Genomic DNA, 23864 nt, shown 5'->3' on the forward strand with positions numbered 1-23864 from the left:
CAACCAAGCAAAGCTGGAACTGAGACAAAATATGGCAAACATAACATATCCCCCCAATTGTCCCTCCTCCTCCAGGAGGTCAGGCTGGTCTGGTCCAATGCCAACTCCTTCACGGCCCCTCGTGGTAATCTTCTTCCACAGGTCTCCGGATGTCAGTCAACTCAGGAATGCAGTGTCGGTTAGAAAAGCGCGCGCTGATAACACTCAATCATTAATCATCCCTCCTCCCTGTTATGTCAGCCGACACTACTAATAAGCTCCTTTCCCTTACCCCGGACGGTGGTATGATACATCTTATGTTCTTAAGAGTTTATAATACAGAAATAAACATTTTACATTCTATCTACTGATATAATCATTTAAAAGTAAATGAAGAGTGGAGTGGAGGCTGACACTTGGCAATTTTGAACTTATCAGAACTGAATATTCTGATATCGCAAAAAAAAAACCTTACTCAGAATTGGTTATATAATCAGACACTACCCTAACAGTTCTTAGCTCCTTGATTAGTACTTGAATTGTTATGTTTTTACCAGTCCCAGACTATGAATCAAATTGAAGATTAAATAATAATAATAACAAGAACAACCATTGGCCTTTTGCAATCGCCATCAGTCAATTGCAAAAGGCAGCTTTACTCGGAAGAGCTTCCATCCTGTGACAATATCTGGAACACCATCAAACATCCGCATCTGCCTATCCCAGGTCCTTGGAAAGGATTCAATAGGTAGACAAAAATGCCAAACCCAGTCTGAATATCTGGCTGACTGTGCGACGAACCATAATAATAAAGTTGTGATTCCAAGTTGAGACCAGATACTCTAGTCTGGCTACTGTAAATGAAAAACAACAACAACCACATCATAAAGGAAAGTTGCACAATAAACATCCAATCTGGTTCCAATTTCAGGTAAACAGAAACTTGTAGTGATTGTTATTCAGTTTTATTAAAGGTCATTAATGATGGGTGCATAAGTGCCTTCAAGAAGCTAAAGGGGAAACAAGCGCTTGGGCTGGACGTAGAGCAGGGGTGTTGAGTGCAGCTCCAAGCATGGCTGCCTGGAGAACCCGCCATGAAAGAAATGGAGAGGCAGAGCTAACAGCAGGATCAGAAGCAGGACTTTGGCTGAGGCCCACAGCAGCCTCCAGGCAGCCTGGAGAGTTGGACGTGGGAAAGAGCTGCACAAAAAAGGGAAAGAATGGCATGTAAACAATGGCACAAGAACAGGATCAAATACAGCTGATGGTTCCTGGTGGAACAATGAAAAGGTGGACTGACTTTGTCTTCATTCTTTTTAACAAGTCATTGATTTAACATTGGAATAATGCTAAGAAGGTGCCATCTTATTTTGTTAACCAGGTGAAATTGAAGAGTCATCACTTTCTTCTAAATTATAGCCAATGGATAGAAGAAATGGTAAAGCCGTAGTATTGTCTTTTTAAAAAAATCAATTCAGGAGAAGTTTAAAAGAGGGTGGGTGGGATCACCAATCAGAATAACAGGCCACAATCATAGCCAAAGCAGTGGGAGGAACTGAAATCCAGAATGGGATTTCTTAAAACTAGCTTTATTTCCATCTGGTTTATTCAGGAGTGATTACTAGCTTAAAGCTAAAGTACAGAAAACACCTAACACAGTAGTGGGGAGAAAACAAAGTGCAATTCAGTTTTTGGTTTTCTACTAATCTGGTTAAAGCTTGCTGTGTGAATACAGCCAATGCCCTTTCCTTTTTTTCCATTCCCCCCCACTTCCAACTCTTCTGCTTTGCATCTACGTATTTTACAGTACCTGCATGTTTATTTTTTTAGACTTCTATGCGACCGAACTTACCAAGGCAACTCTAGGTAACTTACAGTCAGTTAATTGTACAGTTTTGTACAGTTAAAATATTGTACAAAATATTAAAACGTTAATAAATCATCTCTGATAGTCCATTGGTCACTTACATGGATGAGCAATATCCTTTGGAAGTACTTCTGTATAGTTCCAGACTTGGAAGTCTCTTCTGAGAGAATAAGAAAAACAAAATGTGAGATGCAAGAGTTACACTAAGTACATTGTTAAGAACATAGTGTTCTTTATTTCAAAGAACAGAGCATGCAGGTAGTCCTCAACTTATAATCATTTTTAACAACACTTCAAAGTTAAGATTGCCATAGAAAAAGTGATGATCCGTCCTTAGAATTATAATTGTCTCATCACTCCCACAATCAAAGGATTACAGTTTGGGTACTGGGCTATCGCTTGCATTTACATTTGTTGTACAGTCTTGCGGTCACATGATCATTATTTGCAACTTTCCCAGCAGGCTTCTGACAAGCAAAGTCAATTGGGGAAGCTGGGTTCACTTAATGACTGCATGTTTCACTTAATGATCACAATTCAAAAACTGTCGTAAAATCAGGTCCACTCACATGGTGACTCAATGACTGCATTGTTTGCAGTCCCAATTGTGGTCATAAGTTGAGGGCTACCTGTAGTGGAGTGCAAACAAAGAGTATCCTTTGACAGTTTCTTTCCCCTTTAAGAAGCAAGAATCAAGCAGAAAAAAAAGTGACAAAGATGAAGGCCCTCCAAAAATAGAATTGGCAGCTGTCCTGGGCTGGTTCTACAGCTGTGTGATCAAGTGCAGTTGCCAGTTTTGTGGACATGGAATGGGACAACTCGCAGCAGCCAACTCAACCACAGCCAATTCGCCATGGGTTAACTCAACAATTCAATTTAATTATTTAAAATAATTTTTAAACGTATTTTAATTTTTGTCATTCACACTTCATTTTGTCCTTCCTTTTGCATCCTTTCTTTAATTATTCTGTTCCACCATTTCTTTGATGTGAATGTAACTCTTGTCCCATGGTGAGTTATCCTGCGGCAAGTTGGCTGTGGTGAGCTGGTTGTGGCAAATTGTCCTAGACCCTTTTGGACAAGTGTTAACTTCCAGCTCTCCTCCAATATACTTAAAATCATTGTAACCCCCATTTATAGTGTGCATGTCAGAATGTTAGGCTTCCCATTGATACAGACTCTTGCTTTATTCCATTGGCTCTTCACTCTTGAAATCATGATCCTGTGCCATCGTTGTTTTAAAAAACAAGGAGAATGCAGTGTTACAGCCCCTTCCATACTGACTGGTCAGAGGAAAATACAGAAGTATCTCAAGGCAGGGGACTGGTTGGAGAAGGCCCTGGCGAACTCATCCAGAGTTTTGTTTTTGGAAGAGGGTGGCGTTAAGAACAATTGCAACCACACAACCACATACTTCATACCATCTGGTCACACACTTGTTCCTCCCAAAGAAAGCCCCCTGCCGAGGTCACCATTTCTCCAGACAGTGCATCTTTCTGCAAACTAAAACAGAACACAGTAGTAAAAAGGCAGGCTGTGTTTTCCCTATGCATAAGAAGCCTAGCAGAACAGGAGAGAATGTAACTTTGGACAGAATATTTTGTGACTTGCAACTCTGTAATCTATTCTTGCTTTACCCAATAGGAAAATATGAACTTGCCTTCTAGGTCTAAATTAAACTAAGTTTGAAGTCTCCAAAAATATCTCTTCTCTTATGCATGCACACACGCACACAAAAACTCAATGTTTCTTGCAAATAAATGCAATTCCACTGTCAAATATAGCAAACTCCAATACTAATTTTATCACAGGATGTTTTCAATGAGAACATGTGTTAAATCTAAAAAAAATATGGGGGATGTCTGTCTGTTTTTATTCATTTCAACCTTACATTCCGAAGACCTGTTTGTTGAGATACCCTCAAATGGATATTATTGCTATTCCTGTTTTACAGATGAGGAACTAAGTCCAAGAAATTGCGACCATACTATTTTTGGCCAAGATCTGGTCTAAGTCTTTGATGCTCAGGTCATTAATTGATCATCATAGCCAACTAAGAGGATTGATTAGGTCATCCTTACAGTGCTATTTCCTGTTGAACTTCCATCACATTGTCTTCCAAGAAGGTGATGTGTCGGTGCAGCTCCTTCATTGATTTAGAAAGAAAACAACATTGCTTTAGGCTTTCTTATTTTTTTAATCTTAATTTTTTACACTAGTTCAACTAGGCTTCAACTCTCTTGAAAGCCCTGAGATGGCAAGATACAGGAAGAGAGATTAATTTGAAGATCTCTAATCCTCAATATTTTATATTGGATTTCATTATAGGACATTTAATTCTAATTGAAGATAATCTAAACCTGAAATCAAGGATAAGAGAGGATTTTTCTAGGAATTTGGCAGACACAATTTTCATCGTAATCTTCAACTTTTATCTACTGTTTCAGCACTTAGATTGATGTGGCAGCTACTGGTAGTCCGAAACTATGGTCTCACTTGGGTGCTGTCATCATCACTGTGATCATAAAACAAGATGTCACATGACCACCTCAACATATGATGGCAATCCCTGCACTCCCCATTGCAGTCATTAAACAGGAATTGCAGGTATTTACGCAACTACCCACTCCAACTCAAGCCATTCCAGGTTTGGTCCTCCAAGCCCTGAGCCTCAGTAAGGTAAGGGACAAGCTCCAACTCCCAACACCACTGGTGTCCCTCCCCTTCTGTATTTTGGCCATCCTGCACCCTGCCTTGGGGGGGTGGCAACTGGCCCCAGAACTGTGTGACTCTGGAGCTGCTAGCCATGTCCTGGGAAGCCTGAGTCACCAGAGTTTGTCCCAGCAAGCTTTTGTTCACCTAGTTGCCTTCTCTCCCAGTTCTCTACACCAACCTTCTACCTTCTGCATCAAGCCAAAGGAGAAGTGCCTAACTTGGCTGTCTCTTTTTTTGGACCACACTTCTCCAGGGTACATTTTCTAAATCTATGTCTTATTTTAGAAGACAGTGCAGTGCCTCATTTGTTTCAATGCTGGTTCACTTTTACTTTGTGATTCCCTTTGATCCTGCATAGATTCTGTTAGCTTCATATATGTGACATCTCTGTTGCAGGCAAGAAAGTTTGGGCCTAAAGGGAGTCATACCTGGCTCTTCAGAGACAGCCCTTGGATTACCGTGCTCAGTTTCTCAATGTGCTGCTGTTTCTAAAATGCCAAAAATCAGAAGACTTTTATTTTATTCCTATGTAGAAAAAAAAATGAGCCTTGCATACTTTGAGGGTATGAACTTGGAGGTGCTTCCATGCTAAAAACTCATAGTATTAATATATAATTGCTCTTCTACAAGCTACAGGGAGAATTACAATTGCTTTGTGAACAGGCTTGTTGTATTATACTTCTTTAACATTAATATACGGTATTATACAAAACACTAAAATGTTTAGCTAACCACTAATCAGTTTGCAAAAATATGTAACTGAAAAGTATAGGTTTTGAAAATATATTAACATATATTTATGTTCCATTATTCTTTCATCAAAGTTGTATTTTGCTTTGTTCCCATAGAATCTTTTAGTTGGAAGGAACTTTAGAAATTATATAGTCCAGCCCTCTGCCCAGTGCAGGTTCCCCTAGAAATGTCACTGACACTGACTATCCAGCCTCTGCTTAACAACTTCTGGTAAAAAAGAACTCAACCACATCATGGCAGCTTGTTCCATACAGTGAGGAGGTTGATCAGATATTAGGCGGACAAAGGCTTCACCCAGTCTTTCTTGGGTTTGAAGGAGAGTGCATAATGAACAGTGAACAGAGGGGAGGAAGGTATATATTGTTTATTTCATAATTCTAGAATTCAGAATGATCTGGTAAGCCTAAATGTTGAAGATGGAGAGGAAATCAGAAGATAAGGCAGTGATAGTTACAAACTTGGACTGCTTTGAATGAACTTCAAAGGAGCTGGGCTGGCTGGGCGGATACTAGCAATTAGTTGTAATGGCTATATAGTGTTTCAGTATGGGATGCAGTAGGCCACCCCGTGCCTATTTCTGGGAAAAAGCAATGGAAGAAACTATTACATTAATATTTGGGGACTTCCCAGAAGCACCTGGCTGAGTTTTGTGGGAAATTAATATTTATTTATTTTATTTTATTTTATTTTATTTTATTTTATTTTATTTTATTTTATTTTATTTTATTTTATTTTATTTTATTTATTTTGTCACAACAATATATATATAGGTATCATACAAAAGATTATATAGTATATAAACATATATATAAGTAAATATTAGGAGGTATAAGCATTTATATATATATATATAAGAAGAAGAAAAAGAAAATCAATAGGACAGGAACGGTAGGCACGTTTGTGCTCTTATGCACGCCCCTTATGGTCCTCTTAGGAATGGGGTGAGGTCAATATTATATACTATCAGAGCCTTTCTCTCTAATTCTTATATTCAATATTTCCATAATGCTAGTTTGATTATGAATAAATGGACCTTTTAGTCTTAAAAGCTGCTTCTAAGCAATTATGTATCTCTCAAATTAAAGTATAACTGGAAGGATCCAGTAAGTAGCAGCTGAGATAACTATTGAACAATAACTCTATCTGCTGAATAACATACATAGATTTTGAACTTTGACAAAAGAGACCTGGGGGAAAAAATCACCCTGCCTTGACTCACTTTTCTCAGCCAAAGACCCTTGAGTACTTTGTTTGCCATAAAAACAAAACAAAACAGGAGCTTTGAAACCAGAAATATAATTGATTTACCTGCCTGATCCTGTCATATTTTGTCTGCCACTGAGCTTCCCATTCAAACAACTGCCTCTATGTTGGTGGAGAAAAAAATATAATAATATAGCTGCAGCAACTTCCAGTCTTCAAATGCAAAAACACAGTCACAACTATATCTTGAGTATCCAAGATTATTTCTGTCCCAAACCTGGGGCACAATTGTGGAGCTCTAGTTTCAATACAGTAGTTCTCTTTTGTCTTCCACAAGTGAGTAAGCTGGTGAGAAACTATATTCTCAGAACAACAAGAATGCATTCAATTTCTTCACACATTTTATTTTATTTTTATTTTTATTTATTTATTTATTCATACTTTTATACCGCCCTATCTCCCTAGGGACTCAGGGCGGTGTACAGCCATATAAAAAACACATAAATATACAAAGTAAAACATTAATCTAAAAAACTTATTATATAGGCCAAAATTTAAAATAGACATATAAACAATAAAACCCAATTTAAAACCAAATCTAAAATTTAGACATTTAAAAATTTAAAAAATCTAGTCCAGTCCTGCGCAAATGAATAGATGTGTCTTAAGCTCGCGGTGGAAGGTTCGAAGGTCAGGAAGTTGACGAAGTCCTGGGGGAAGCTCGTTCCAGAGGGTGGGAGCCCCCACAGAAAAGGCCCTTCCCCTGGGCGTCGCCAGTCGGCACTGCCTGGCCACGGCACCCTGAGGAGTCCCTCCCTGTGAGAGCGCACGGGCCGGTGGGAGGCATTCGGTGGCAGTAGACGGTCCCGTAAGTAACCCAGACCTATGCCATCGAGCGCTTTGAAGATCATTACCAAAACCTTGAAGTGCACCCGGAAAACCACAGGCAGCCAGTGCAGTCTGCGCAGGAGGGGTGTTACATGGGAGCCACGAGGGGCTCCCTCTATCACCCGCGCAGCCGCATTCTGAACTACCTGGAGTCTCCAGGTGCTCCTCAAGGGGAGCCCCATGTAGAGAGCATTGCAGTAGTCCAGGCGAGATGTCACGAGAGCATGAGTGACCGTGCATAAGGCATCCCGGTCTAGAAAGGGACGCAACTGGCGAACCAGGCGAACCTGGTGAAAGGCTCTCCTGGAGACGGCCATCAAGTGGTCTTCAAAAGACAGCCGTCCATCCAGGAGAACGCCCAAGTTGCGTACCCTCTCCATTGGGGCCAATGACTCGCCCCCAACAGTCAGCCGAGGCTGCAGCTGACTGTACCGGGATGCCGGCACCCACAGCCACTCCGTCTTGGAGGGATTGAGCTTGAGCCTGTTTCTCCCCATCCAGACCCGTACGGCTTCCAGACACCGGGACAACACCTCGATAGCTTCGTTGGGGTGGTCCGGTGTGGAAAAGTACAGCTGAGTGTCGTCAGCGTACAGCTGGTACCTCACACCGAAACCACTGATGATCTCACCCAGCGGCTTCATATAGATGTTGAACAAGAGGCGAGAGAATCGACCCTGAGGCACCCCACAAGTGAGGCGCTCGGGCCGACCTCTGCCCCCCCGTCAACACCGTCTGCGACCGATCAGAGAGATAGGAGGAGAACCACTGATAAACGGTGCCTCCCACTCCCAATCCCTCCAACCGGTGCAGCAGGATACCATGGTCGATGGTATCAAAAGCCGCTGAGAGGTCTAATAGGACCAAGGCAGAGGAATAACCCCTATCCCTGGCCCTCCAGAGATCATCCACCAACGCGACCAAAGCCGTCTCAGTGCTGTAACCGGGCCGGAAACCGGACTGGAACGGGTCTAGATAGACGGTTTCCTCCAGGTACCGGGGAAGCTGACATGCCACCACACTCTCTACAACCTTCGCCATGCGGGATTGGAGACCGGACGATAATTACCTAACACAGCTGGGTCCAGGGAAGGCTTCTTGAGGAGAGGCTTCACCACCGCCTCTTTCAAGGCGGCCAGAAAGACCCCCTCCAACAAAGAAGCATTTGTAAGCCCCTGGAGCCAGCCTCGTGTCACATCCTGTGCGGCCAGCACCAACCAGGAGGGACACGGGTCCAGTAAACATGTGGTGGCATTCAACCTACCCAGTAGCCTGTCCATGTCCTCGGGAGCCACAAGGTCAAACTCATCCCAAACAACCTCAACAAGACGGCTCTCAGACATCCCACCCGGATCTACCCAATTTTGGTCCAGACCGTCCCAAAGCTGAACGATTTTGTCGTATAGATAACCACTAAACTCCTCAGCACGTCCCTGCAACGGGTCATCCCGCTCTCCCTGTTGAAGGAGAGAGCGAGTTACCTGAAACAGGGCGGCCGGGTGGTTATCTGCCGACGCAATGAGGGAGGAGACGTAGCAACGTCTCGCTTCCCCCATTGCCACTAGGTAGGCCCTAGTATAGGACCTAACTAGTGTCCGATCAGCCTCCGAATGACTGGACCTCCAGGAACTCTCTAGGCGTCTTCTCCGGCGTTTCATCTCCCTCAGCTCCTCTGAATACCAGGGAGCTGGTTGAGACCTACGCCGGGTCAGAGGCCGCAAAGGCACGACACGATCCAAGGCCCCCGCCGCGGCTCGTTCCCAAGCTGCGACAAGTTCCTCGGCCGAGCCGTGAGGCAGACCCTCAGGAAACGGCCCAAGCTCCGTCTGGAACCTCTCCGGGTCCATCAGGCGCCTGGGACGGAACCAACGTATTGGTTCCGTCTCCCTGCGGTGTTGAGTGGCGGTCTGAAAGTCTAGGCGAAGGAGGAAGTGATCTGACCATGACAAAGGCTCAATGACTAAATCCCTCAAGTCCAGATCCTTCAACCACTGACCAGAGATGAAAATCAAATCCAGGGTGCCACCCCCACTGTGAGTAGGGCCATCAACTACTTGAGTCAGGTCCAAGGCCGTCATGGAAGCCGTGAACTCCCGAGCAGCTGAAGATGACAAGCCGGTCGATGGCAAGTTAAAGTCCCCCATGACTATAAGTCTGGGGGTCTCCACCGCCACTCCAGCAAGCACCTCCAGGAGCTCGGGCAGGGCTGCTGTCACGCTGCAAGGAGCCAGGTACGTGACAAACAAGCCCATCTGACATCTATGACCCCACCTCACAAAGAGGGATTCACACCCGGCAATCTGAGGTACAGTGGTCTCCCTCGGCTCCAGACTCTCTCTAATCACAACCGCCACCCCTCCACCCCTACCCTGGGCCCTCGGCTGATGGAATGCTCGGAAACCCGGCGGGCACATTTGAACAAGGGGCACGCCCCCTTCTGCGCCCAACCAGGTCTCCGTAACGCCCATAAGGTCCGCGGCACCCCCCTGGATAGGGTCATAAATTAGGGGGGCCTTATTGGCCACGGACCGTGCGTTGCACAACATCAGCCGAAGGCCCGGGCTCTGAGGGTCTTGACCATCCGGGGAACGGGGGAAGTCTGAGGGCTCGGGGCGCGCGACCGCCTGCAAACATCGAGCACGCGCCCCCATAGAATGATATGAGCCCCCACTTCCGCCATATCCACATGAAAACATGGACAGATTTTTTTTACTAGTAGCTCTAATTGCCCTACTAAACATTGTACTTTGCAAAAATGTTCCACCTCAACAACACATTTTAATGTATTGTAATGTATTCTGCCTCAGTGCTTCACCCTACTTTTCAAAGCACTGAGGTGCACATCTCTTGGACTTGATTGACAGCTCATAAGGAAATGCCCAGGGACTACATTCTTAGAAAGCAGCAAAAGAGGGCAGCCTCTCCAGTGCGTAGAAGCAGGGGCTATGCAGTTTTGCTTCAAAGCTTAATCAGAAAGAGGTGTCTTTTAAACTTTATATATTCCTAGTAGGGACATTTTCCATTATTATACTTTGAAAAGCAGAAGGGAACCAACTATGGGCACAATATTGCTGCTCAGAGAACTCTTCCATGCTCAAGAAAGCTCATTCTTTTCTCCCTTCCCACGAGGAGACATACAGAGTTCTCCTATCTCCATTCAGATTTTCCCCACTTCCTGGAAAAGAACAGAAGAGGAATTAGCAGATTTCTTATTTCCCATGCTGTTCACTGCCCAAGAGCTACAGCATCTAGTTGTAGGGAAAGGGGCAGCAATAGAACACTATTAATTTAATAACCTGCTGCATATGAAAATCTTACCATTGTCTTAATAAATCTGGCAGCTGTATCATATGGCATAATAAATAAACACATAAGTATATAACTTGCAAAGTGGATCTTCTCTTGTGAAAGAGAAGGGACGGTTACTCAAAGAAGAACTGCAGCAAGTAAGTGTGTGTGTGTGTGTGTGTGTGCATTAAGTAAGTACACAAGATAACAAATCAATGCTTAGAATTTCTATTACACTACTATCAAATTCTGTGATCATTTTTTCATTAATTGTATTGATTTCCTAGTCTAGTAGGTCCTTAGAACAAATATATAAAGAATGTGAAAGTTACCTTCAATTCATTGCCTTCTGATCTGAGTTCCTCCAGAACATCTTTGTTGGACTGCTCATCCAGCTGTTGCTTGAAGACCTGTATGTAAAGAATCCAAAGTTTTCTCAGCTGGGAAGAAGGCAGTGCTGTTATGTGGGCTCACAGATAGATAGTTACTATTGTAGGAAGAAGGATACTGGTTTCTTGTTTGATCTTGCATACATTTCCACATCAGCCTGCCCTCTCAGAGAGATGACCAAGAACAGATTCTCCTAGATTAATATGTCTTTTGCATCTGCTGAGGCTTTCACTTTCTGAAGAATTAGCAAATGAAGTATCTCGTATCAATGAAGTATCTCGTATCAAAGACAATTCCTGCTATGTTCATACGCCTGTTCCCCCATTTATTTCAGAAAAGGATCCCTATGAAGCAGAGGTGCCCAACCTGCGTCCAACTAAATATGGTTTGGAAGAATAAGAACAGCTGTGGTTGGAAAGAGATTTTCCAGATTTCTGAACTCAGCAAAGATCCCGAATCCTACATAAGACAGGAAATTTAACCTTATCTTTATAAATCTAGCTCCTAGGGGTTCTGAACCAGCTTTAGAAGATTTGATTAAAGAGCAAGGGAAAGTGTTTGAAGAAAGGTTTAAGGAGATTATGGATAATAATGAGAAAATAAGAGAAGAAATAAAAGAGAATAATAAAAAAATAAGAGAAGATATTTTGATGGCTTTTCAAGGTTTGGCAAAAAGACTGGAGGTGGTGGAGGAGGAGGTGCAAGAAATTGCTCAGTCAAATCAGCAAATAGAAAATAGAATGGGAGGAATGCAAATCAAATTGGACAAAAATGAAGATCAAGTGGTGGTGATGCAGTATAGAATGATGGAAGGAGCTCTGAGAATTATGGGCTTGAATGAGGAGAAAGGGGAAGATTTAAAAAAATTTTTATCAGAAGCTCTGGCTGAACTTATTGAACTTGATCCACAAGAGGTTGCTTATCAAATTGACAAAATTTATAGAGTTAATTCCTGGATTGCTAGGCAAAAGAAACTTCCTAGAGACATTGTGGTTTATTTTTTGAAAAGAACAGTGAGGAATCAAATTTTGCAAGTTGCTTTTCAGAAAAACTTGAAAATAGGAGAACAGGAGCTGAAGGTCTTGAAAGAGATTCCTCCCAAGATGTTAAGGGATAGAAAGGATTTTACATTTTTTACACAAGAACTTAAGAAATACCAGATTCAATTTAGATGGGAGGTTCCAGTTGGTTTGACAGTGTATTATCAAGGAAGAAGATATCGTATTGACACAGTGCTTAAGGCCAAAGATTTTCTTTCCACCGTGCTGAAACTTGAAGTAGAAATAATAGGAAAAAGAATTCAAGAGACTCAAATGGGTGTGGAAGCTGAGGTGATTCCAGTGATGTTACCATCTGAGGAACAACCACAAGAACAAAGACTGACGAGGGGAGCCCTTAAGCGTAAAGAAAAGGAGCAACAAACTCAAAGTAAAGTTCAGGATTCTGCTACAGAAGCGGTGGGAGGAGCACGGCCGAAGATACGGGAGGACGATCTTCAGCTGATCGCTCAAAAGCTTCAGCAGGCCACTAATGGCAAATAAAATCTTGACTTGGAATGTCAATGGTTTGAATTCAGCTCAGAAGAGAAGAAAAATATTTCATTATTTGAGACAATTTAAAAATGATGTGATTTGCTTACAAGAAACGCATATTAAATTATCAGATCAAAAGTACTTAATAAACTCAAAGTTAGGTAAACATTTTGTTGCTTCAGCTTTGGAGAAAAAACATGGCATAGTGGTTTATTTGAGAAAAGATATACCAGCCAAGTTAATAGAGGCAGATACTCACGGAAGATATATTGCTATTGAACTTACAATAGAAACAAAAAGGACTCTCTTGTTTGGTATATATGCACCCAATCAGCAACAAGAAAATTTTTATAGAATGTTATATGATAAGTTGATTCTATGGGATTATAAATCGTGCATTATGTTGGGAGATTGGAATGGAGTAATAGATACACGAAAGGACAAGAGAATTTCTTCTAAGAAGATACCTGCACACGCAAAGTTGCCTAAATCCTTTTTTGACATGATAGAAGATTTCGAGTTGAGAGATGTATGGAGATTGCGGAATTTGGAGGAAAGAGACTATACTTTTTTCTCTGATAGGCATCAATCCTTCTCACGTATTGATTTTATTTTAATTTCTAATGATTTGCTTTTTAGGGTGAAGAAAACTAAGATATTTCCAAGATGTTTGTCTGATCATAGTCCTGTTTGGATGGAATTGCAATATGGAAAAGAAGGTAGAAGAACTTGGAGATTAAATGAAAATTTGTTTAGATATCAGGATAATGTAAATCAATGTAAAAAGCAGATGAAAGAATTTTTTGATTATAATTTGAATAACGAAACATCGATAGAAATGGTTTGGGATGCCAGTAAAGCTTTTATGAGAGGTGTATTAATATATATTAATAATAGACAGAGAAATAAGCAACAAAGACAGCGAGGTATCTAGAAGAGGAAATTTATAAGAAACAACAATTATTAATACATAACCACATGATCAAAAACTTAAAGATGCAATAAAGTTACTACAGAATCAATTTAATATGATAATGGCTGATCAGGTGGCAACAAATATACAATATGCCAAACATAATACTTTTTGTAATGCAAATAGACCTGGTAGGTGGTTAGCATACACCTTAAGGAAAAGACAAAAACAACGTACTATAGAAAAAATAGAATATAAAGGTAAAGAGAGATATCAACAGGATAAAATTAAAAAAGCTTTTTTAGAATATTATACAAATTTATATCTTAAAGATAATATATTGAATAGGGATATTGATAATTATTTGAAGGAATATAAGGTTAAAAATTTAACTTTAGAACAAACGGATGAACTGAATCGGCCTATAACCTCTGAAGAAATTATTTTGGTAATTAAACAATTAAAAATGGGGAAAACTCCTGGTACGGATGGGCTCACAGTTAGTTATTATAGGAATTTACAGGATGAGATGTTAGGTCCACTTAAGGAATTATTTAATCAGATACAACTAGGAGGGGGAATTCCCCCCTCATGGAGAACCTCTTTTATTTCATTGATACCAAAGAGGAACAGGATTGTTCTAAACCTGGGAACTATAGGCCAATCTCACTTTTAAATAATGATTATAAGATTTTTGTTAAAATAATAGCTAATAGATTAATGTTGATTCTGCAGCGAAGAATTCATAATGATCAATCTGGATTTATAAAAGGGAGACAGATGAGGAATAATGTTAGGCAGATTGTTAATTTACTGGAGTACTTAGAAAAGAAAAATTTTATTCCAGCAGCATTTATCTTTCTCGATGCAGAGAAAGCTTTTGATCGATTGCATTGGGATTTTTTATTTAAATTAATAGAAAAGATGCAATTTGGAGATGGTTTTTTAAGAATAATTAGGGCAATTTATGGAGAGCAAACAGCACAGATTATAATCAATGGTAGCTTAACAGAACCTTTTAAGATTGCGAAAGGAACAAGACAGGGATGTCCTTTATCACCATTATTGTTTATTTTAACTCTAGAACCATTATTGGATAAAATACGAGAAGTAAAGGAGATAGAGGAATTAGAGTTAGACAACATGAATATAAGTTAAGAGCTTTTGCAGATGATTTGGTGATTACTTTAACAAACCCTATAAATTCTAGTAAATCTTTGTTGGAAATAATTGATCAATATGGGAATGTCTCAGGGTTTAAGGTAAATCAGAAAAGACAAAAGTGATAATAAAAATATGGCCAGACAACAGAAAGAAAAACTAGAGGAAGTAACAGGATTTGAAATTGTAAAGAAGGTTAAGTACTTAGGGTTTATATTACGTCATCAAATGTGAAATTGTATAAGAATAACTATGAGGTTTTATGGCAAAAGTTCAGAAGGAGTTGATTGTTTGGAAAAATTGCAATTATCTTTGCTGGGTAGAATTGCTGCTATTAAAATGAATGTTTTACCTAGATTTTTATTCCTCTTTCAAATGATACCAATAATTAAGAAAGATAAGAATCTTGAGGAATGGCAGAAGGGAATTAATAAATTTATATGGGAAGGTAAAAAAGCTAGGGTTAAAATGAAAATAATTCAAGATTCTCGGGAAAGGGGAGGTTTAAAAATGCCTAATTTTAAATTATACTATGAAGCAGCTGCTCTCTCTGCAATAAGTGATTGGTTTAATTTAACAGAGGAAAGAATTTTGAATATAGAAGGTTATGATTTGTTATATGGATGGCATGCATATCTAATTTATGACAAAAAAGTGGATAAGGCCTTTAAAAATCATGTGCTAAGAACTGCTCTTCTGCGTGTTTGGAAAAAATACTCTTATAAACTAAATTATAAGGTTCCTATATGGGCAAGTCCTAGACATACAATAGAGAATATAAATATAGAACAGAATCAGGAAATGATTACATATAAAGATCTTTTGTATACTGAAGGAGGTAATTTGCAATTAAAATCTCTGCACGTATTAAAAGAGGAAGGGAAAAATTATACTTGGTTTCAATATGAGCAACTACGTGCTAGATGGAAGGAAGATCAGAAAATTGGTATAGAGCAGAACGAGGGAAATTTGGTAAAGCAAATTAGAAATCAGTCTCAGGAGCATATAAAGAGATTGTATAATGTGTTACTTGAAATAGATTCTGAAAGGGACTTGGTAAAGGACTGTATGATAAAGTGGGCACAAAATTTTCAGGAGCCAATATTATTGGAAACTTGGGAAAAAATTTGGGTTAGAAATGTTAAATTCACGCAGGCACAGAATCTGAGGGAAAATTTTTATAAAATGTTTTATAGATGGCATTTAGATCCTAAAAAATTATCGTGTATGTATCCAGATATGCAAGCAAAATGTTGGAGATGTAATTGTGATGACGCTACATATTTTCACATTTGGTGGACTTGTAAGGACATAAAGGCCTTTTGGATAAAAATTTGGTGGATTTTACAAAATGTTTTGAAAAAGAAGATAAAGTTCCTGCCGCAATTTTTTCTGTTGGGAATTATTACGGATTGTACAGTAATTGAGACTAAATTGATTTTAAATCTAATAACAGCAGCAAGATTATTAATAGGACAATACTGGAAGAAAAAAGAAGTACCTACAATAGAAGAATGGATATTGAAGGTTGCCAATTTGGCTGAGATGGCGAAGATATCAGCCTTTTTGAAAGACAATACGCAAGAAAGATACTTAAAGGAATGGAAAAAATGGATTGACTATATTCAACGTAGATATCAGACTAAGAGTTATCAGACTGTTTTTGAATGATTATGATGTATTATTCTTGATTGTTTTTGGGGGAAGTTAGGAATTGATGTTTGTAGGGGTATAATTAAGTTGGGATGAAAATTTTTTAGCATATGTTTGTTTTATTTTTAACTATACCTTGTGCCCGTTCCGGGAAGTCGGGGAGGGGTTGTGAAGGAGGGGAGGGGGGAAAGGGGGAAAAAATTTTTGTAAAACTTTTTGAATAAAAATAAATAAATAAATAAATCTAGCTCCTGTAGCTGATCATTTAGTCAGACTATACTACTGTGTTAGCTCTTCTGATCTGAATTTTCAGATTTATTTGAACTATGTTTGAAGCCAGATTAGATTTATAATGTCATACAATTCCTATATACCCTATGTATCCTATGACTATCATTAAGTTTGTACCTTAGAATTCTTGATGATCTTTTCTTTTATGTACACTGAGAGCAGATGCACTAAGACAAATTCCTTGTGTGTCCAATCACACTTGGCCAATAAAAAATTCTGTTCTGTTCTGTATGTGCTTATCACCATTAATTATGTAATCACAACTGTGAAATACTGCTAGATAAGCAACATATATCCAAAAATGTTTAGCCATCTAAGTACAGTTCTGATACATATTTAACATTGAGTTGGTGTCTTTTTATTGACATAATGAGTCTTCCAAATGCTGAAAATTGCCACTTAAAGTAAACATTATCCCAAATTCACGATTGCATTGCTGACTTATTCTCACCATTCTTATCAGGCTATAATTGGTTTCTTATTAGCATCTGGTGTTTTACCCTTCTCCATTGCCCATCAAAAGAGGAAGCTCTTCATTTATTTTTCCTGGCTTCCGCATGATTATCCCTGCTATCACTGCTAGGTGGCAGCAACTAACCAAATTTAGCAGATCTTCAAATGCATGCAAGGACAATTTTTTTTTATTTTGTCACAACAGTATACACAAACATTGTCATAGATAAAAACAACACATCATGTATATTTCATTCATTCATATATATATATATATATATATATATATATATATATATATGTGTGTGTGTGTGTGTGTGTGTGTGTGTGTGTGTGTGTGTGTGTGTGTATTCTATATATATGTATTCTATATATATGTATTCTATATATATATATATAAGTAAAAGTATGCAACAGCTATGTAGATTTGATATAATGAAAGGGAACAATAGGACAGGAACGGTAAGCACTTTTGTGCTCTTATGCACGCCCCTTATAGTCCTCTTAGGAATGGGGTGAGGTCAATAGTAGACAGTTTTTGGTTGAAGATTTTGGGATTTTGAGTAGAGACTATGGAGTCAGATAATGAGTTCCAATCTAGTTAATAATTGGATGCAAGACTAACAGGAAATCTAGGAATTGGGAAGTTGGGATTTTTTTAAAAAGGAGGCAATAAGAAACCACTTCCATGAAACTGCTAAGAAAGCTTCATGGGTTTATCCCATAGAATCACCAGGAGTCAAATGGCAGGTACAATGCCCAATTTCTATTTCAGGTTGCAAATTAAGTACTGCATATTCAAATGTTGGTTAATGAAATTTGGCATATGTTTAATGTCAATCTATTTCATCTGGTATCCCACTGTTATTTTGCAAGTTTATGTCTTATGACTTATTGTACTTCGAGCATAAAGTGATAACCGTAAGCCAAAGTTAATCACTTTATTTTATAGTCAAATGAAGTCTAGAATAAGGGCAGCAATCTTCTTGAACTCTGCCCTTTCTTAAGTACTCACCTTTTTTTCCAGTTCTTTAACTATCTCAGCCATTTTATGATTTTCCTTTTCCTGCAATTTAGCAAAGAAATGAAACAAGCCCTGCTGCTCAGATTTTTTTGTTGCACAATTTTAGTTTTGTATTTTTTTTATTATCAGCACTATTAACATTTAAAAATCATACTGTGTCGCACTTTAGAATATTCAGCATGCTTTATGCAATTTATGTACAGTAAAATCAGTATTATTATCATAATAGTATAATAATAATTATAGTATTAATAATCACTATATTATTGCTATCCTGCAGACATGAGGACTGCAGCTAAGATTGCCACTAGAATGGGGAGGCAAGGAATGTTGTGGGTCCCATCCCCTAGGGAGATACACCTGGTGAGACTCAAAGGAAGGGCCTTCTCCATGGTAGCTCCTCTCTCTGTGCAACATCCTTCCCCCAGAGATTAGACTGGCCCTGACTCTAACATGGTTTAGGAAGGCGCTGAAGACCTGGTTCTGCCAGTAGGCCTGGGGAACCCAGAGCGGGATGGAGCCCATTAAATGGCTTGTGTGATGTGTTGTCGCCAGGGTAGAAGGGTGGGGGGCTATTATTTTGTTATTTTTTTCTATTAGTTTTAGTTTTTATATTTGATGTTTTTATATTCGTGTAAGCCTTCTTGAGTCACCATGCGTGAATAGGTGGCAATATAAATTTTCTAAAATAAAAAATAAAATAAAATTAATGAATTCAAATTTTTATTAAACTTAGCGTTATTTTCTTGATCTGAATGGCCTTAATCTGAAATTTATTATTTTTATTATTTTATTAATTTGATTTTTATACCGCCCTTCTCCCGAAGGACTCAGGGTGGTGTACAGGCAAAATAAAACAGGTAATACAATGTACAATTTAAAATACGATTAAGAAACTTATTTTATAGTTAGCCTAAGAAGTTAAAATATATAATAGACTAAAACCCCATTTAAAATTATTAATAAAAAATTTAAAATTGATAAAATTCAAGCCAGCCCCGCGCGAATGAACAGATGTGTCTTCAGTTCGCGACGAAAGGTCCGAAGGTCAGGAATTTGGCGTAAACCCGGGGGAAGCTCGTTCCAGAGTGTGGGAGCCCCCACCGAGAAGGACCTTCCCCTGGGGGCCGCCAGCCGACATTGTTTGGCGGACGGCACCCTGAGAAGTCCCTCTCTGTGAGAGCGTACGGGTCGGTGGGAGGCATGTGGTAACAGCAGGCGGTCCCGTAAGTACCCAGGCCCTAAGCCATGGAGCGCTTTAAAGGTCGTAACCAAAACCTTAAAGTGCACTCGAAAGGCCACAGGTAGCCAGTGCAGCCTGCGCAGGAGCAGTGTTACATGGGAGCTACGCCTAGCTCCCTCAATCACCCGTGCAGCTGCATTCTGGACTAACTGAAGCCTCCGAGTGCACCTCAAGGGGAGCCCCATGTAGAGAGCATTACAATAATCCAAGCGAGAGGTAACGAGCGCATGAGTGACTGTGCACAAGGCATCCCGATCAAGGAAGGGGCGCAACTGCCGAACCAGGCGAACCTGGTGGAAGGCCCTCCTGGAGACGGCCGTCAAATGATCTTCAAACGACAGCCGTTCATCCAGGAGGACACCTAAGTTGCGCACCCTATCCTTTGGGGCCAGTAACTCGCCTCCAACAGTCAGCTGCGGCTGCAGCTGACTGAATCGGGATGCCGGCATCCACAGCCACTCCGTCTTGGAGGGATTAAGCTTGAGCCTGTTTCTCCCCATCCAGACCCGTACGGCTTCCAAACACCGGGACAGCACTTCAACAGCTTCATTGGGGTGGCCCGGGGTGGAAAAGTACAGCTGGGTGTCATCAGCGTACTGCTGGTATCTCACCCCGAAGCCACTGATGATCTCACCCAACGGCTTCATGTAGATGTTGAACAGAAGGGGCGAGAGAATCGACCCCTGCGGCACCCCACAAGTGAGGCACCTCGCGGTCAACCTCTGCCCCCCTATCAACACCATCTGCGACCGGTCGGAGAGATAGGAGGAGAACCACCGGTACACGGTGCCTCCCACTCCCAATCCCCCCAACCGGCGCAGCAAGATACCATGGTCGATGGTATCAAAAGCCGCTGAGAGGTCTAATAGGACCAGGGCAGAGGAATAACCCCTATCCCTGGCCCTCCAGAGATCATCCACCAATGCGACCAAAGCTGTCTCCGTGCTGTATCCGGGTCGGAAGCCGGACTGGAACGGGTCTAGATAGACAGCTTCATCCAGGTATTGGGGTAGCTGTCGCGCCACGGCACTCTCTACAACCTTCGCAACAAAGCGAAGGTTGGAGACTGGACGATAATTGCCCAAAATAGCTGGGTCCAGGGAGGGCTTCTTGAGGAGGGGTCTCACCACCGCCTCTTTCAAGGCGGCAGGGAAAACCCCTTCCAACAACGAAGCGTTGATAATCCTCTGGAGCCAGCCTCGTGTCACCTCCTGAGTGGCCAGTACCAGCCAGGAAGGACACGGGTCCAGTAAACATGTCGTGGCGTGAAGCCTCCCCAACAACCTGTCCACGTCCTCGGGAGCCACAGGGTCAAACTCATCCCAAATAGACTCGACAAGACGTGCCTCCTCTCCCTCGCTTGGATCATTCTCAAAATTCTCAAAAAGGGCAGAATTTTTTTTAAAGAATCCAATTTCTATTGCATTTACCATAACAAACATATACAAAAGGCAGGCTTGGGATTATCATCAGGAAGATGGCATGGCCAATGAGAAAGAAGTATCAAAACTCTTGTCCAAAACATTTAGAGAGTACCAGAATGCCTGTCTTTAAAGACACTATTTTTATTTATTCAAAATGTTACCTATCAGATAGAATAATGAGAAACCACATACTACATGAATACTTCTCTAGATGTGATCAATTCACTCAAGGGTATTTTTAAAAAGTTGTTTTAGAATGCTTAAATGTGAAGGAGAAGGTGTATCATTGCCCATCAGAAATGAAGACTAAAAACAGAACATTGAAATAGCAATTACAAAAATTACAAAAAAACCCACACCCTTTATTGGTTCCTGTAGGAGCCAATTTCTTTCTCCCACAATACAAATTGGCCAAGGTTTCTAGAACCATGTCATATGACCAATTCTCTTATCTCCACCCTGAGGGGTAAACACAATAGGATAAAGGAGGAAGAAGGGGAAGCTGAAGACAGTGAGGAGACAATGCAGAGCTCTTCAATTAGTCCCCTGAGGGGCTCACTTGCTTGTGGATATGCAGCTGCCGTTGACGGCTTCGGTTCTGATACTCCTGCAGAACTCCCTGGATTTCTTCCAGCTCCTCTTGCAATGCCCGAGTTTTCTTCTCCAGGGGCTTAAGACTGCAAAGGACAAAAGGGAAGGTATCCTCACCATCTCCTATGCCAAAAATTTAATCTCAGAAGCACCTTACTCAGAAGATTCCTGTCCTTGCTTCAAATTTCTGTCCCTTCCATTTACACTTGTCAACACATTGAGCTGAGCCTATCAGCTAACCTTTTTATTTAACTAACTTAGTTAATTATTCTGTTAGGAAACTTCTCCTTAGTTCTAGATTGTTTCTCTCCTTGATTAATTTCCATCCATTGTTTCTTGTCTTGCCCTCTGGTACTTTGGAAAATGCATTGATCCTCTCTTTTTATGTTGCAGCCCCTCAAATATTGGAACACTGCTATCATGTCCTAGTTCTTTTCACAAGACTAGATCTATCCAATTCCTGCAACCTTTCTTCATATGTTTTAACCTCCAGTCCCCTAATCATCTTTGTTCCTCTTTTCTATATTCTTTCCAGAGTCTTTATATCTTTTTTATAATATGGTGACCAAAACTGGATGCAATATTCTAAGTGTAGTCTTACTAAGGCTTTATAAAGCAGAACTAATATTTCATGTGATCTTGATTCTATCCTCCTGTTAATACAACCTAGGATTGCATTGGCTTTTCTGACTGTTGCGGCACACTGTTGGCTCATATTTAAGTGATTGTCCACTAGAGCTCCAAGATCCCTCTCACAGTTACCGGCATTGAGCCATATTTCACCTAATCTATTTTTCTTACCTAAATGTAAAACCTTACTTTTCTCTACATTGAACAAAGGGTTCCTGATTGTTGACTAAATAGAAAAATGGCAGGCTGAATTATGAATAAATAATTTTCAAGGGTGCCCATTTTCTCTCCAGCTTTTTGAGGGATCAGCAATTGCCAGGAAAAATTGGGGAGAATCCCCATGACAGCCTCTCACCTCTTGGTCTGTAGCAAGGTACAGAGCTGGGCCTGATGTCTTAACAGTGCCTCATATTCCTTCTGCCAGACTTCACCGTGGGCAAGTTCTTCATGGATCCATTCCTGTAGCCAATCATTCTCATCTTCAAAGTTCCTGAGTTCGTAGGGGAGAAAGTTGATGAGGAGTGAATGCGGGGCATTCTGGTAAATCTGAGAGGTTGCAGAAGAGAGAGAGGAGGGGGTCCACAGAGAGGAGGGGATCAAGCTGTTTTCCAAGGCACCTGAAGCCCGGACAAGAAATAATGGATGGAAACTGAACAAGGAGAGACTCAACCTAGAAATGAGGAGGAACTTTCTGACAGTGAGAACTATCAACCAATGGAACAACTTGCCTTCAGAAGTTGTGGGAGTTCATCACTTGAGACTTCCAAGAAAAGATTGGACTGCCATTTGTCAGAAATGGTATAGGGTCTCCTGCTTGAGTGGGGGGTTGGACTAGATGACCTGTAAGGTCCCTTCCAACTCTGCTAATCTGTTAAGTGATATTTCCTTTCCAACTGATAAATGTGAAAAACAAGAACTAGGTGTTCCTCCAAAATTGATGAAAAAACAAGAAGAAAACAAGAATTGCTGCCAAGAGTCCTCCAGCAATATTAAAGGAGCTGTTTGGCAAGTACTGGCTATGTACTATATGGGAAAACAATCTCCCATGTTCTTCATATGTCTGGGCTATGGGGTAGGATGACAAGATGGAAGCCTTTTCTTACAAAGAAAAACACCCAAGCCTGGCTACATTTTGCAAAACCTACACCAAGTCTGACAAAAACATGTGGGGAAATGTGTTATGGTCTGATGAGACCACTTTTTGGCCATAATCCCAAAAAGTATGTTTGGTACAACAGAGTGCATCACCAAAAGTACATCGTACTCACAGGGTGGCACCATTATGCTTTGGGGCTGCTTTTCTTCAGCTGGAACTTGGGGCTTTAGTCAAGATAGAGGAAAATGAACAGTTCCAAATATCACCCAATTTTGCACAAAACTTTCAGGCCCCTGCAGAAATGATGAAAATGTTCCTTCTCATACTCATTTAAACTTATTGCCAATTTTTTTTATGTTGGCTAAAAATTCAAGTTCTGTGATTATCTAAGCATTTGTCGGTCTGTAAGTTGTTAAATACATACTGTCTGCTCATTCAGGGAAACAGCTGGTTATAATTAGAACTGACCATATTCACTCAATTACAGAGGGTTTTTAAAAATTTGTTGTGTGAAGATGAAGCCAACTTGTTTTGCCCGTGCGTATTTAACATTTTCTTTGAGCCCTGGTGGTGCAGAGATAGAATGCAGTATTGCAGGCTAACTCTGCCCCCAACCAGTTCGATCCTGACCGGCTCAAGGTTGACTCAGCCTTCCATCCTTCTGAGGTCGGTAAAATGAGGGCGCAGGTTGTTGCAGGTAATATGCTGACTCTGTAAACGGCTTAGAGAGTGCTGTAAAGCACTATGGGGTGATATCTAAGTCTAAATGC

At 40.6% G+C, this 23864-nt stretch overlaps 1 protein-coding gene across 2 annotated transcripts in view; it reads right to left on the reverse strand.

The window, feature by feature from the left end:
* The window catches only part of LOC131190046 (uncharacterized), a 27585-nt gene continuing 3721 nt past the window's right edge, over positions 1–23864 (reverse strand). For both annotated transcript variants that reach the window (XM_058166909.1, XM_058166908.1), the window contains 10 exons: positions 22354–22488; positions 21337–21454; positions 18102–18152; positions 11026–11103; positions 6623–6679; positions 4990–5049; positions 3928–3992; positions 3268–3349; positions 1948–2006; positions 1–1179 (listed from right to left, as the gene is read on the reverse strand). In XM_058166909.1, coding sequence (XP_058022892.1) covers positions 990–1179; positions 1948–2006; positions 3268–3349; positions 3928–3992; positions 4990–5049; positions 6623–6679; positions 11026–11103; positions 18102–18152; positions 21337–21454; positions 22354–22488 — 895 coding nt within the window. In that variant the 3' untranslated portion in view covers positions 1–989. The remainder of the gene's footprint in view (positions 1180–1947; positions 2007–3267; positions 3350–3927; positions 3993–4989; positions 5050–6622; positions 6680–11025; positions 11104–18101; positions 18153–21336; positions 21455–22353; positions 22489–23864) is intronic.

This window comes from Ahaetulla prasina, chromosome 2, assembly GCF_028640845.1.
Source record: "Ahaetulla prasina isolate Xishuangbanna chromosome 2, ASM2864084v1, whole genome shotgun sequence".
Taxonomy (NCBI): domain Eukaryota; kingdom Metazoa; phylum Chordata; class Lepidosauria; order Squamata; family Colubridae; genus Ahaetulla; species Ahaetulla prasina.